Source organism: Heptranchias perlo, chromosome 26 (genome assembly GCF_035084215.1).
Source record: "Heptranchias perlo isolate sHepPer1 chromosome 26, sHepPer1.hap1, whole genome shotgun sequence".
Classification (NCBI taxonomy): domain Eukaryota; kingdom Metazoa; phylum Chordata; class Chondrichthyes; order Hexanchiformes; family Hexanchidae; genus Heptranchias; species Heptranchias perlo.
The window spans coordinates 7,501,298-7,516,260 of NC_090350.1; the positions used below are offsets into that span (position 1 = coordinate 7,501,298).

At 47.3% G+C, this 14,963-nt stretch overlaps 2 protein-coding genes across 9 annotated transcripts in view; one reads left to right on the plus strand and one right to left on the minus strand.

Annotated features, from left to right (window-relative positions):
• Window positions 1-14,963, minus strand: part of col16a1 (collagen, type XVI, alpha 1) — a 410,059-nt gene that overhangs the window by 322,457 nt on the left and 72,639 nt on the right. The gene's annotated exons all lie outside the window — the stretch shown is intronic.
• On the plus strand, window positions 7,059-14,898 carry LOC137342495 (mucosal pentraxin-like). Of its 4 annotated transcripts, none has more exons than XM_068006396.1 (3): window positions 7,059-7,093; window positions 7,965-8,040; window positions 13,422-14,898. In XM_068006396.1, the coding sequence occupies exons 1-3, from the start codon at window positions 7,091-7,093 to the stop codon at window positions 14,036-14,038; spliced, it is 696 nt and encodes a 231-aa protein (XP_067862497.1). In that variant the 5' UTR covers window positions 7,059-7,090; the 3' UTR covers window positions 14,039-14,898. The 4 variants fall into 4 exon arrangements, with proteins under 4 accessions (XP_067862497.1, XP_067862496.1, XP_067862498.1 ...); XM_068006395.1 differs by lacking the exon at window positions 7,059-7,093 and adding an exon at window positions 7,499-7,602; XM_068006397.1 differs by lacking the exon at window positions 7,059-7,093 and adding an exon at window positions 7,772-7,838.

The following is a 14,963-nucleotide window of genomic DNA, read 5'->3' on the forward strand; positions in this document are numbered from 1 at the left end:
AGAGTGTCCTGTACTGGAGAGTGTCCTGTATTGGAGATTGTCCTGTTCTGTATTGGAGAGTGTCCTGTACTGGAGAGTGTCCTGTACTGGAGAGTGTCCTGTATTGGAGAGTGTCCTGTTCTGTACTGGAGAGTGTCCTGTATTGGAGAGTGTCCTGTACTGGAGAGTGTCCTGTATTGGAGAGTGTCCTGTTCTGTACTGGAGAGTGTCCTGTATTGGAGAGTGTCCTGTACTGGAGAGTGTCCTGTACTGGAGAGTGTCCTGTATTGGAGAGTGTCCTGTATTGGAGAGTGTCCTGTATTGGAGAGTGTCCTGTGCTGGAGAGTGTCCTGTATTGGAGAGTGTCCTGTATTGGAGAGTGTCCTGTATTGGAGAGTGTCCTGTATTGGAGAGTGTCCTGTACTGGAGAGTGTCCTGTATTGGAGAGTGCCTGTACTGCGGTCTGTGCTATACTGGGGGGTGTTCAGTGAGCTGATCTCAGTTGTTTCGGATACTCTGGGTCAATCCCCGTTCTGTGTTCAGTGAGCTGATCTCACTCAGCAGTTGGACAAAACTGGTCACAGGACTTCGAACTGACTTCCCCAGTGCCCGACCCAGGGTTAGTCTGTCAACAAAATGACCTCCAGGGAGTGACCAGATTAGGATAAGTTCTGGTGAAAACCACTTCAATATTGACTGTTTGCTTTCAACTAAATGCCAATAAACACACCGACATTATTTTCATTCACTGCCTTTGAAAACCTTCCAACTTTCACACCCTTATTTGCCTATTCAAGCAGATGTAAATGTTCACTCCATTCAAGGGAAAACAAGTTCTCCCGCTCTCGTGCCCAACATTCCTCCCTCAATGAACATCGCCCTTGGTTACCAGACCAATGGTCACGTGACGTGTTCACTTCTCACTGTGAAGCAAGCTGGACATTCAGTTTGTGCACACGGTGCACGCTCACTTTCAGACAGATGGGGAGAGGGAAAGAACAGTAAAAGGTATTGAACAAGCCTCAGAGGTGTCGGGTACATGGGATTAGGACAACTATTCATGTGGAGCATTGACAACTGGTTGGGCCGAATGGCCTGTTCCCGTGTTATAATTCCCTGTCGTTCCATTTTGGGCAGCGGCCAAACACCCTCCCAATAAGTGACAGGATTGGATTAAAACTGTTATCAACATCTGAACATTGATAATCTGATTTCCAAAAATGTCCATGAATACAAGCCACGTTCTTTTCCTTCAACATATCTGTCAACGTTCAAACAATGTTTCCTGATCAAAGACATCCTGTCCCAAATTGTACTGTTCTGGAGAGTGTCTGCACTGGAGAGTGTCCTGTACTGGAGAGTGTCCTGTAGTGGAGAGTGTCCTGTATTGGAGAGTGTCCTGTATTGGAGAGTGTCCTGTGCTGGAGAGTGTCCTGTAGTGGAGAGTGTCCTGTATTGGAGATTGACCTATACTGCAGACTGACCTGCAATGGGGAGTGTCCTGTATTGGACAGTACCTGTTCTGGAGAGTGTCCTGTACTGGAGAGTGTCCTGTATTGGAGAGTGTCCTGTACTGGAGATTGTCCTGTAGTGGAGAGTGTCCTGTATTGGAGAGTGTCCTGTACTGGGGAGTGGCCTCTCCTGGAGAGTGTCCTTTTTTTTATTCGTTCATGAGATGTGGGCATCGCTGCCGAGGCCGGCATTTATTGCCCATCCCTAATTGCCCTTGAGAAGGTGGTGGTGAGCCGCCTTCTTGAACCGCTGCAGTCCTTGTGGTGAAGGTTCTCCCACAGTGCTGTTTGGAAGGGAGTTCCACGATTTTGACCCAGCGACGATGAAGGAACGGCGATATATTTCCAAGTCGGGATGGTGTGTGACTTGGAGGGTAACGTGCAGGTGGTGTCGTTCCCATGTGCCTGCTGCACTTGTCCTTCTAGGTGGTAGAGATCGCAGGTTTGGGAGGTGCTGTCGAAGAAGCCTTGGCGAGTTGCTGCAGTGCATCCTGTGGATGGTACACACTGCAGCCACTGTGCGCCGGTGGTGAAGGGAGTGAATGTTCAGGTGGTGGATGGGGTGCCAATCAAGCGGGCTGCTTTGTCCTGGATGATGCCGAGCTTCTTGAGTGTTGTTGGAGCTGCACTCATCCAGGCAAGTGGAGAGTATTCCATCACCTCATGACTTGTGCCTTATAGATGGTGGAAAGGCTTTGGGGAGTCAGGATACCCAGCCTCTGACCTGCTCTTGTCGACACAGCATTTATATGGCTGGTCCAGTTAAGTTTCTGGTCAATGGTGATCCCCAGGATGTTGATGGTGGGGGATTCGGCGATGGTAATGCCGTTGAATGTCAAGGGGAGGTGGTTGGACTCTCTCCTGTTGGAGATGGTCATTGTCTGGCAATTGTCTGGCGCAAATGTTACTTGCCACTTATCAGCTAAAGCTTGGTTGTTGTCCAGGTCTTACTGCATGCGGGCTCGGACTGCTTCATTATCTGAGGGGTTGTGAATGGAACTGAACACTGTGCAATCATCAGCGAACATCCCCATTTCTGACCTTACGATGGAGGGAAGGTCATTGATGAAGCAGCTAAAGATGGTAGGGCCGAGGACACTGCCTTGAGGAACTCCTGCAGCAATGTCCTGGGGCTGAAATGATTGCCCTCCAACAACTACTACCATCTTCCTTTGTGCCAGGTATGACTCCAGCCACTGGAGAGTTTTCCCCCTGATTCCCATTGACTTCAATTTTACGAGGGCTCCTTGGAGCCAACACTCGGTCAAATGCTGCCTTGATGTCAAGGGCAGTCACTCTCACCTCACCTCTGGAATTCAGCTCTTTTGTCCATGTTTGGACCAAGGCCGTAATGAGGTCAGGAGCCGAGTAGTCCTGGCGGAACCCAAACTGAGCATCAGTGAGCAGGTTACTGGTGAGTAAGTGCTGCTTGATAGCACTGTCGACGATACCTTCCATCACTTTGCTGGTGATTGAGAGTAGACTGATGGGGCGGTAATTGGCCAGATTGGATTTGTCCTGCTTTTTGTGGACAGGACATACCTGGGCGATTTTCCACATTGTCGGGTAGATGCCAGTGTTTTAGCTGTACTGGAACAGTTTGGCTGGAGGCGCGGCTAGTTCTGGAGAACAAGTCTTCAGCACTACAGCTGGGATGCTGTCAGGGCCCATAGCCTTTGCTGTATCCGGTGCACTCAGCCGTTTCTTGATATCACGTAGAGTGAATCGAATTGGCTGAAGACTGGCTTCTGTGGTGGTGGGGATATTGGGAGGAGGCCGAGATGGATCAACTTCTGGCTGAAAATCTTTGCAAACGCTTCAGCCTTGTCCTGTATTGCAGAGTGTGCTGTACAGGAGAGTGTCTTGTACAGGAGAGTGTCTTGTACAGGAGAGTGTCCTGTACTGGAGAGTGTCCTGTACTGGAGAGTGTCCTGTACAGGAGACTGTACTGTAATGGAGACTGTCCTTTACTGGAGACTGTCCTGTAATGAAGAGTACCCTGAACTTGAGAATTTCCAGTACTGGAGCTTCTCTTGTCCTGGAGCACGTCCTGGAATGAAAACCATCTTGTACTTAACAGTTGACTGTGTCGGAGAGTGCCCTGTACTGGGGAGTGTACTATCATTGAAAGTGTCCTGTCCTGGAGAGTGTCCTGTACGGCAGAGTGGCCTGGCTGGAGAGTGTCCAGTGCTGGAGAACGTCCTGTCCTGGAGAGTGTCCTGTATTGGAGAGTGTCCTGGATTGGAGAGTGTCCCATACTGGAGGGAGTCCCGTACTGGAGACTGTGCTGTATTGGAGTGTGTCCTGTACTTTGGAGTGTCCTGTACTTCAGAGTGTCCTATATTGGAGAGTGTCCAGTACTGGAGAGTGTCCTGTATTGGAGAGTGTCCTGTATTGGAGAGTGTCCTGTATTGGAGAGTGTCCTGTATTGGAGAGTGTCCTGTCCTGCGGTCTGTGCTATACTGGGGGATGTTCAGTGAGCTGATCTCAGTTGTTTCGGATACTCTGGGTCAATCCCCGCTCAGTGGACAAAACTGGTCACAGGACTTCGAACTGTCTTCCCCAGTGCCCGACCCAGGTTTAGTCTGTCAACAAAATGCCCTCCAGGGGGCGACCAGACTGAAAACCACTTCAATATTGACTGTTTGCTTTCAACTAAATGCCAATAAACACACCGACATTATTTTCCTTCTCTGTCTTTGAAAACCTTCCAACTTTCACACCCTTATTTGCCTATGCAAGCAGATGTAAATGTTCACACTATTCAAGAGAAAACAAGTTCTCCCGCTCTCGTGGCCAACATTCCTCCCTCAATGAACATCGCCCTTGATTACCGGACCAATGATCATGTGACGAGTTCACTTCTCAATGTGAAGCAAGCTGGACATTCAGTTTGTGCACACGGTGCACACTCACTTTCAGACAGATGGGGAGAGGGAGAACAATAAAAGGTCTTGAACAAGCCTCAAAGGTGTAGGGTACATGGGATTAGGATAACTATTCATGTGGAGCATTAACAACAATACACACTGGTTGGGCCGAATGGCCTGTTCCCGTGTTGTAATTCCCTGCAGTTCCTTTTTGGGCAGCGGCCAAACGCCCTCCCAATAAGTGACAGGATTGGAATAAATCTGTTATCAATATCTGAACATTGATAATCTGGTTTCCAAAAATGGCCATCAATCCATTCCACGACCTTTTCCTTCTCCCTTTCTGTCAACGTTCAACCAACGTTTACTGATCAAAGCCCGCATGAACCAAAACTGTGCTGGGGAGTGGCCGTTATTGGAGTGTGTCTAGTACTGGAGAGTGTCCTGTACCGGAGAGTGTCCTGTACTGGAGAGTGCACTGTATTGGAGAGTGTCCTGGACTGGACAGTGTCCTGTACTGGAGAGTGTCCTGTATTGGAGAGTGTCCTGTATTGGAGAGTGTCCTGTATTGGAGAGTGTCCTGTACTGGAGAGTGTCCTGTACTGGAGACCGTCCTGTATTGGAGAGTGTCCTGTATTGGAGAGTGTCCTGTATTGGAGAGTGTCCTGTACTGGAGACCGTCCTGTATTGGAGAGTGTCCTGTATTGGAGAGTGTCCTGTATTGGAGAGTGTCCTGTATTGGAGAGTGTCCTGTACTGGAGACCGTCCTGTATTGGAGAGTGTCCTGTATTGGAGAGTGTCCTGTATTGGAGAGTGTCCTGTATTGGAGAGTGCACTGTATTGGAGAGTGTCCTGGACTGGACAGTGTCCTGTACTGGAGAGTGTCCTGTATTGGAGAGTGTCCTGTATTGGAGAGTGTCCTGTATTGGAGAGTGTCCTGTACTGGAGACCGTCCTGTATTGGAGAGTGTCCTGGACTGGAGAGAGTCCTGTATTGGAGAGTGTCCTGTATTGGAGAGTGTCCTGTATTGGAGAGTGTCCTGTACTGGAGAGTGCACTGTATTGGAGAGTGTCCTGTACTGGAGAGTGTCCTGTACTGGAGACCGTCCTGTATTAGAGAGTGTCCTGTACTGCGGTCTGTGCTATACTGGGTGGTGTTCAGTGAGCTGATCTCAGTTGTTTCGGATACTCTGGGTCAATCCCCGCTCTGTGTTCAGTGAGCTGATCTCAATCAGCAATTGGACAAAACTGGTCAGAGGACTTCGAACTGACTTCCCCAGTGCCCGACCCAGGGTTAGTCTGTCAACAAAATGCCCTCCAGCGGGTGACCAGACTCGGATAAGATCTGGTGAAAACCACTTCAATATTGACTGTTTGCTTTCAACTAAATGCCAATAAACACACCGACATTATTTTCCTTCTCTGTCTTTGAAAACCTTCCAACTTTCAGACCCTTATTTGCCTATTCAAGCAGATGTAAATGTTCACCCTGTTCAAGGGAAAACAAGTTCTCCCGCTCTCGTGCCCAACATTCCTCCCTCAATGAACATCGCCCTTGGTTACCAGACCAATGGTCACATGACGTGTTCACTTCTCAATGTGAAGCAAGCTGGACATTCAGGTTGTGCACATGGTGCACACTCACTTTCAGACAGATGGGGAGAGGGAAAGAACAATAAAAGGTATTGAACAAGCCTCAGAGGTGTAGGGTACATGGGATTAGGACAATTATTCATGTGGGGCATAAACAACAATACACACTGGTTGGGCCGAATGGCCTGTTCCCATGTTCTAATTCACTGTAATTCCTTTTTGGGCTGCGGCCAAACGCCCTCCCAATAAGTGACAGGATTGGATTAAATCTGTTATCAACATCTGAACATTGATAATCTGATTTCCAAAAATGGCCATCAATCCAATCCACATCCTTTTCCTTCTCCTTTTCTGTCAACCAACGTTTACTGATCAAAGCCCGCATGAACCAAATTATACTGTGCTGTGGAGTGTCCGTTATTGGAGAGTTTCCTGTATTGGAGAGTGTCCTGTATTGGAGAGTGTCTCTTACAAGGAGAGTGTCCTGTACTGGAGAGTGTCCTGTACCGGAGACTGTCCGGTACTGGAAACTGTCCTGTAATGGAGACCGTCCTGAAATGGAGATGTACCGGGGAGTGTAATGTTATCAAGAGTGTCCAGTACTGGAGAGGGTCCTGTACTGGAGAGTGCCCTGTACAGGAGAGAGTCCAGTAATGGAGACCGCGCTGTACTGGAGATTGCCCTGTAAAGGAGAACTTCCTGAACTTGAGAATGTCCAGCACTGGAGCGTGTCCTGCATTGGAGAGTGTCCTGTATTGGGGAGTGTCCTGCATTGGGGAGTGTCCTGTGCTGGCGAGTGTCCCGTATTGGAATGTGTCCTGTATTGGGGAGTGTCCTGTATTGGGGAGTGTCTTGCATTGCAGAATGTCCTGTATTGGGGAGTGTCCTGTATTGGAATGTGTGGGAGGGTGATCCATTCCCAGAGGGCCGGACTGACCAACATTTATCTCTCAACCATCATCACTACAACAGATTCTTTGGTCATTATCTCATTGTGGGACCTTGTTGTGTGGAAATTGACTGTCGTGTTTCTCCACATTACAGAAATACTTTTTTGCCTGTGAAGCACTTTGGGATTTCCTGAGGTCATGAAAGGCACGGGATCAATGCAAGCTGTTTCTTTCTGATCCTTCGTTTTATGGTGGAATTATTGCCATTCTCCCCATTAACTTGAATTCAAGTTTTACAGTCTGAAAGTCAAGTGAAATCTCCCGTTTAAAAATACAACGTTCTTTCACACAATCCGACCCTTCAAGTCCGTGTTCGTGCTTTTCTGCACAACAGCCACCTGAAGTTCTGAACTTCGGAGATTACGTTGGTGGAAAGTTGGTGTCATTCTGGAGTGAAGGGGCTGGAGTGCAGAGAAACAGCCAACACAGCGAACAGGTCAAAGGATGTGGTGATCAAAGTGTCCATGGGGTCTGGTCAGATCGCACCTTGAGCACTCCGTCCAGGACTGGTCAGCGAGACTCAAGGGGGACATTCAGTGACTGGAGACAGTGCAGAGAGGAGCCCTCAGACTGATTCCCAGTGTCAGCTGGTCTGAGTTATGGGGAAAGACTGGAGAGACGGGGACTTTTCAATCTGAATAGGAGGAGTCTGAGAGGAGATCTGAGAGAGGGATATCGGATCGTTAAGGGAATGGAAATGGTAACTCCGGAATATTACTCCAAATTAATTTGGGAGAGTGGGACAAATCAGTGATGTCAGATACTGCTCATAATGAAAGTTGTGAGTGTTTGGGTGGACAGCAGTGTTAGCACCGCCTCCTCATTTACTTTAATCCATTGGGCTGTCACTGAGCTCAGCACAATATAAATTGTAGCAGGTTGTGTCCAGGTTATTGGATTCACTTCAGCTCGAGACTTGTTTGGTAAAGTATCACAGTGAGTACCAGGGTGGAGTTTGTGTGTTGGTAATACACCTGAAACTGGGCGATAGTTCTGATTTTAAATGGATCGATATCAGCATCAAATACAATGAAATTACTCATTGATTATTATTATTTACAGGCTGGACGTAGGATGAAAACCTTCATTGCCGTAGTGCTTTGGGCGTGCATTTACCTGCCACTATCTGCTAGTCAAGGTGTGTATTAGTACTGAAATACACAGGCTACAGTGGGCAAATATAATTTAAACTAGACTTTCGGAAATGGTACTGAGCCCCACAAGGGGCAGGAAGAGCCCGGGTTCCATCCCAGGCCTGTACTGATCTCACTCGGTGTGGTGAAAGAAAGAGAAAGACTTGCATTTCTCGAGCGCCTTTCAGGACCACTGGACGTCCAAAAACCCTTTACAGCCAATGAAGTACTTTCGAAGTGTAATCACTGTTGTAATGTAGGAAACGCGACAGCCAATGTGTGCACAGCAAGATCCCACAAACAGCAATGTGATAATGAGCAGATTAAAGTACATGGAGCAGAAAAGAAGTAGATCAGGCTGGGCTGTTCCAACTGGCCTCACCATCCTGGGGTAAGGAGTGGGGAAAGGCCAGTGCTCCTGCTCCTGATCAATGTTCAGTCATTTCTGCTGAAATTCCAATGTCTGACTGTCCACTAGGGGCAGCAGTCGCCTTTGTACTGAGTTCCCTCCTCTCCACGGTCGAATATCCTCACCGTCCAGGCTCATATTGGAGAACGGGCAATGGACAGAGTACAGTGTCTGTGAACAGTGTCTGGAGGGAGTACAGTGTCTGGAGTGAGTACAGCGTCTGTGATCAGTGTCTGGAGGGAGTTCAGTGTCTGTGAACAGTGTCTGGAGTGAGTACAGTGTCTGTGTGACTGTGTCTGGAGGGAGAGCATTGTCTATGAACTCTCTCTGGAAGGAATGCAGTGTCTGTGAACTGTGTCTGGAGTGAGTACAGTGTCTGCGATCAGTGTCTGGAGGGAGTGCAGTGTCTGTGTGAGTTTGTCTGGAGGGAGTGCAGTGTCTGTGTGACAATATCTGGAGGGAGAGCAGTGTCTGTGAACTGTGTCTGGAAGGAGTGCAGTGTCTGGGTGGCTGTGTCTGGAGGGAGTGCAGTGTCTGTGAACTGATTCTGGAGCGAATGCAGTGTCTGTGAACTGTGTCTGGAGGGAGTGCAGTGTCTGTGTGACTGTGTCTGGAGGGAGTGCAGTGTCTGTGTGACTGTCTCTGGAGGGAGTACAGTGTCTGGAGGGAGTGCAGTGTCTGGAGCGAGTACAGCATCTGTGATCAGTGTCTGGAGGGAGTGCAGTGTCTGTGTGAGTTAGTCTGGGGGGAGTGCAGTGTCTGTGTGACAATGTCTGGAGGGAGAGCAATGTCTGTGAAATGTGTCTGGAGGGAGTGCAGTGTCTGTGTGACTGTCTCTGGAGGGAGTACAGTGTCTGGAGGGAGTGCAGTGTCTGTGAACTGTGTCTGGAGGGAGTACAGTGTCTGTGAACTGTGTCTGGAGGGAGTACAGTGTCTGTGAACTTGTCTGGAGAGAGTGCAGTGTCTGTGAACTGAGTCTGGAGAGAGTACAATGTCTGTGAACAGTGTCTGGAGGGAGTGCAGTGTCTGTGAACTGTGTCTGGAGGGAGTGCAGTGTCTGTGAACAGTGTCTGGAGGGAGTGCAGTGTCTGTGTGACTGTGTCTGGATGGAGTGCAGTGTCTGTGTGACTGTGTCTGGAGGGAGTGCAGTGTCTGTGAACTGTGTCTGGAGGGAGTGCAGTGTCTGTGAACTGTGTCTGGAGGGAGTGCAGTGTCTGTGAACTGTGTCTGGAGGGAGTGCAGTGTCTCTGTGAACTGGTGAGGTGAGGATTGGATGTGGGACAGTAATTATTGAGCTAATTCTTTGGTTGGTGACGGCCTGATTGAAAATCCTATGTCGTTCTGTTTTTCCTTTTTTATGTAAAGTATTCGAGTGTTTACAATTAACGAGAATGCAGCTGTTTTAATGTAAAAGTTGATCACTTTGCAGAGGGAGCGTTTCCTTCCCCCCCCACCCCCCCCTCATAAATATACAACCAATATTGTGCTTTCAAGGGTTTGGATCCCACCTTTGACCCTCCAAGTTCTTGTATTGTATTCCTCCAGTACAAGTGATTGAATGATGTGCAGACTGACCACTCAAAGCCCGAGGAACCACTTGTTTCCATCAGGGCCATTCCTGAGGCCCCAGTTATTTGAGGCAGTGTCAGTTTCTTTCTAGCTGTCAGTCAGCTTGGGCCCGTTTGGCCTGGGTGGCAGAAATATTTCAGCAACGAACTGTCTGGCCTTGTGTACTTGAAGTCCATAATTTTCCAGGCGTGTATTGGGTCAGTCTCCCACTGTGTGTCAGCCATGGCTCAGTGGGTCGCACTCTCGCCTCTGAGTCAGAAGGTTGTGGGCCCCACTCCAGATCCTGAACCCACAATCCAGGCTGACCCTCCCGGTGCAGTATTGAGGGAGTGCTGCACTGCCGGAGGTGCAGTCTTTTGGATGAGACGTTAAACCGAGGTCCCATCGTGTCCACACCGGCTCGAAGAAAAATCAGGTGCCCATTCTAATCCCACCTTCCAGCACCCGATCCGTAGCCCTGCAGCTTACAGCACTTTAGGTGCAGGTCCAGGTACTTTTTAAAAGAGTTGAGGGTCCCTGCCTCTACCACCAATTTGAGCAGCGAATTCCATACACCCACCACCCTCTGGGTAAAAAGGTTTTTCCTCATGTCCACTCTAATCCTTCCGCCAATCAGCTTAAATCTATGTCCTCTAGTTCTTGAACTCTCCGCTAGGGGAAACAGGTACTTCCTGTCTACTCTATCTGGGCCCCTCATAATTTTGTACACCTCAATCAAGTCACCCCTCAGCCTCCTCTGCTCCAAGGCAAACAACCCCAGCCTATCCAATCTCTCCTCGTAGCTGCAATTTTCAAGCCCTGGCAACATTCTTGTAAATCTTCTCTGCACTCTCTCCAGAGCAAATACGTCCTTCCTGTAATGTGGTGACCAGAACTGCGCACAATACTCCAGCTGTGGCCTTACCAGCGTTTTATACAGTTCCATCATTACATCCCTGCTTTTGTATTCTATACCTCGGCTAATAACGGAGAGCATTCCGTATGCCTTCTTCACAACCTTATCTACCTGTACTGCCACCTTCAGGGACCTGTGCACATGCACTCCAAGGTCTCTCACTTCCTCTACCCCTCTCAGTATATTCCCGTTTACTGCGTATTCCCTTTTACTGTTTGCCCTCCCTAAGTGCATTACCTCACACTTCTCCGGGTTGAATTCCATTTGCCACTTTTCCGCCCACTCCAGCAACCCATTGATATCTTCTTGGAGTCTACAGCTATCCTCTTCACTATCAACTACACGGCCAATTTTTGTGTTGTCTGCAAATTTGCCAATCATGCCCCTACATTCAAGTCCAAATCATTAATATATACCACAAACAGCAAGGGACCCAACACTAAGCCCTGTGGCACACCACTGGAAATGGATTTCCATTCGCAAAGACATCCATCGACTTTTACCCTTTGTTTCCTGTTACTGAGCCAATTTTGGATCCAATTCACCACATTTCCCTGTATCCCATGAGCTTTTACCTTTCTGACCAGTCTGCCATGTGGGACCTTGTCAAATGCCTTACTAAAATCCATGTAGACAACATCTACTGCACTACCCTCCTCAATCCTCCTTATCACTTCCTCAAAGAATTTTATCAGATTTGTAAGGCATGACCCTCCCTGAACAAATCCATGCTGATTATCCCTGATTAAACCATGCCTTTCCAAGTGATAGTTTATCCTATCTCTCAGTATTGATTCTAATAGTTTGCCCACAAGCGAGGGAAGACTGACCGGCCTATAATTGTTCAGCCTTTCCCTCGTACCCTTGTTAAACAATGGTACTATGTTTGCAGTCTTCCAGTCCTCCGGTACCTCCCCTGTATCTAGTGAGGATTGGAAAATGATCCTCAGAGCATCCGCTATTTCCTCCCTGGCTGCCTTCAATAGCCTAGGAATCAATCCATCCGGCCCTGGTGACTTATCAACTTTCAAGGATTCCAGTCCCTCTGGTACTTCCTCTCTCGTTATGTTTACCTGATCCAATATTTCACACCTCTCCTCTTTAACTACTACATTCGGATCATCCCTTTCCTTTGTGAATACAGAGACAAAATATTCATTTAAAACCCTACCCACATCCTCTGCTTCTACACACAAGTTACCCTCATCATCCCCGATAGGTCCCACCTTTTCCTTCTCTATCCTCTTGTTCTTAATGTACTGATAAAACATCTTTGGGTTTTCTTTAATCTTACTAGCTAATATTTTTTCATGCCCTCTCTTTGCTTTCCTTATTCCCTTTTTTACGTCATCCCTGTACTTTCTATACTCCTCCATGCTTTCTGCAGTATTTAGTTTTCTGTGACAGTCAGAAGCTTTCTTTTTCTGCTTTATCTTGCCCCACATACTTCTAGACAACCAGGGGGCTCTAAATTTGCACGTGCCACCCTTTTTTCTTTGAGGGGACGTGTCTGCATTGTACCCGTAGAATTTCACTTTTTAGAGCCTCCCACTGGCTTGCCACTGATTTCTCCTCAAGTAGTTGTGTCCAGTCCACTTCTGCCATATCACCTCTTCATTCTGTAAAATGTCATTCTGTTTTTCCTTTTTTATGATTAATGTTTCAATTGTAAAGTATTAAAGTGTTTACAATTAACGAGAATGCAGCTGTTTTAATGTAAAAGTTGATCAGTTTGCAGAGGGAGCGTTCCCTTCCCCCCCCCCCCACCCCCCCTCATAAATATACAACCAATATTGTGCTTTCAAGGGTTTGGATCCCACCTTCAGCTTGGGCCCGTTTGGCCTGGGTGGCAGAAATATTTCAGCAACGAACTGTCTGGCCTTGTGTACTTGAAGTCCATAATTTTCCAGGCGTGTATTGGGTCAGTCTCCCACTGTGTGTCAGCCATGGCTCAGTGGGTCGCACTCTCGCCTCTGAGTCAGAAGGTTGTGGGCCCCACTCCAGATCCTGAACCCACAATCCAGGCTGACCCTCCCGGTGCAGTATTGAGGGAGTGCTGCACTGCCGGAGGTGCAGTCTTTTGGATGAGACGTTAAACCGAGGTCCCGTCTGTCCTCTCAGGTGGATGTGAAAGATCCCATGGCACTTTTCGAAAAAGAGCAGTGGAGTTCTCCCCGGTGTCCTGGCCAATATTTATCCCTCAATCAACATCACTAAAAAACAGATTATCTGGTCATTTATTTCATTGTTATTTGTGGGAGCTTGCTGTGCGCAAATTGTCTGCCACATTTCCCACATTATAACAGTGACTACACTTTTAAAGTACTTGATTGGCTGAAAAACACTTTGGGATGGCCTGAGGTTGTGAAAGGCGCTATATAAATGCAAGTCTTTCTTTTTCTTTTTAACAAGGCATCTCCTTTATATCTCTCTCTCTTTCCCAGTATGCTGCTCACCACTGTTACCATTTCAAACATTCACTAAACAAGATCGAAACTTTTGATATTTTACAGGCCTTGAAAAGAAGTCACTGATATTTCCAACCAAAACCTCGACTAGTTATGTCGTACTGGAGCCAAAGGAGATGCCCAGTTTGTCTGCCTTCACTCTCTGCATGAAAGTAGCCTCTGAATCGACCTTCAATTATGGTTTGTTCTCCTATGCAACGACACATCACAACAACGAACTGTTGGTCTGGTACAAAAGTAGTGGAAAATTCACCCTGTATCTTAGCAGCACTGTAATTCATTTCATCCTCCCGAAAATGGACGCGCAGCTGAGACACATGTGTGTGACCTGGGAGTCTGAAGAGGGACTGACAACATTCTGGGTGAATGGGCAACGGAGCTTTGAGAAAGTTGTGAATCGTAAGGGAAATGTGCGTGGTGGGGGTACGATTATTCTGGGTCAGGAGCAGGACTCGGTTGGGGGAAGGTTTGACGCCAATCAGTGTTTTGTCGGGGAAATGGCGGATGTTAATCTGTGGGACCACGTTTTAACTGCCAATGAGATCAATGTTGTAAGTCAGGGTTGTGGCTGTCTTGGGGGAAATATCATCGACTGGGCAACAATACGTTATAAAAGTGTAGGAAATGTGAAGATAAAAGACAATAAAGATTGCATGGACTGAAATTCTTTGCCTGGAACAAGGGGCTAAATGATTAGAAGGAGCACAGTTAAGGGAAGAAATTCCCACTAAGCTGCATTAATGGAATATTGCTTTGCTTTGTGATTTTTTTTTCTATCTAAATCAGACCAGGCAGCAAAAGTAATGAAGTTTAACCTGGAATAAACAGGAATTCCTCACAGGGCTGATTATATTTGGATCAGGGACTATTCACTGGGAGCGTTTTCTCACTTCCCTTGGTATCGAGGTGATGGGTCAATGTAGGAGAACCATTGTTCTTCTCCATCAATATGTTGGGAGAGAGATGGAGATAGAGAGACAGGGAATTAGACTGATGTCTACAGGACTCGTCTTGGTGTAAATCCCCATGGTGTTGCACGACATACTGAATCCTGATTAAAGCCCAGAAAATGACATCAAATGCTCAGAGCAGACAAGTCCACCTGCTTTATCCACACATTCTTCCTCATTCATGCCACTGGTGCCCTTTTTAAAATCCTAACCGGAATAGTTCTGTATTCTAGTTACAAGGTGCACCAGCACATAAAGGTGACCGAGGAAGTTTGCTGCCTTTGAACACTGCCAAACACACAGAGAGACAATAAAAGAACCAAATATAAATGTGTATGGTGTTGAGGTGCAGTCAGACTGTGAGAAAGTCCCTTCAGTGGAAGGCGATTCTGTTCTGGATTGTGATTGTGCTGATTTGCGATTATTAATGCCGAGTTTCCCTCTCTCTCTCTCTCTCTCCCTTTCTCATTGCTTCTATTACACCATGATATGTAATGCTCACACATTGTGATTTGCCTCTAAAGAGTTTGTACTAGAACTGTAATATTGCAGTTTCATCAGATTAATAAATTAGCATCAAAATGGAAAGGTTACTGTGTGTTTAAATTACTGTGTGTGTCTGTATCTAATGTTCAAT

Coding starts and splice junctions, on each gene's coding strand:
- LOC137342495 (XM_068006395.1), top strand. Junction 8,041..13,421: donor GCCACTATCTGCTAGTCAAG/GTGTGTATTAGT, acceptor GATATTTTACAG/GCCTTGAAAAGAAGTCACTG.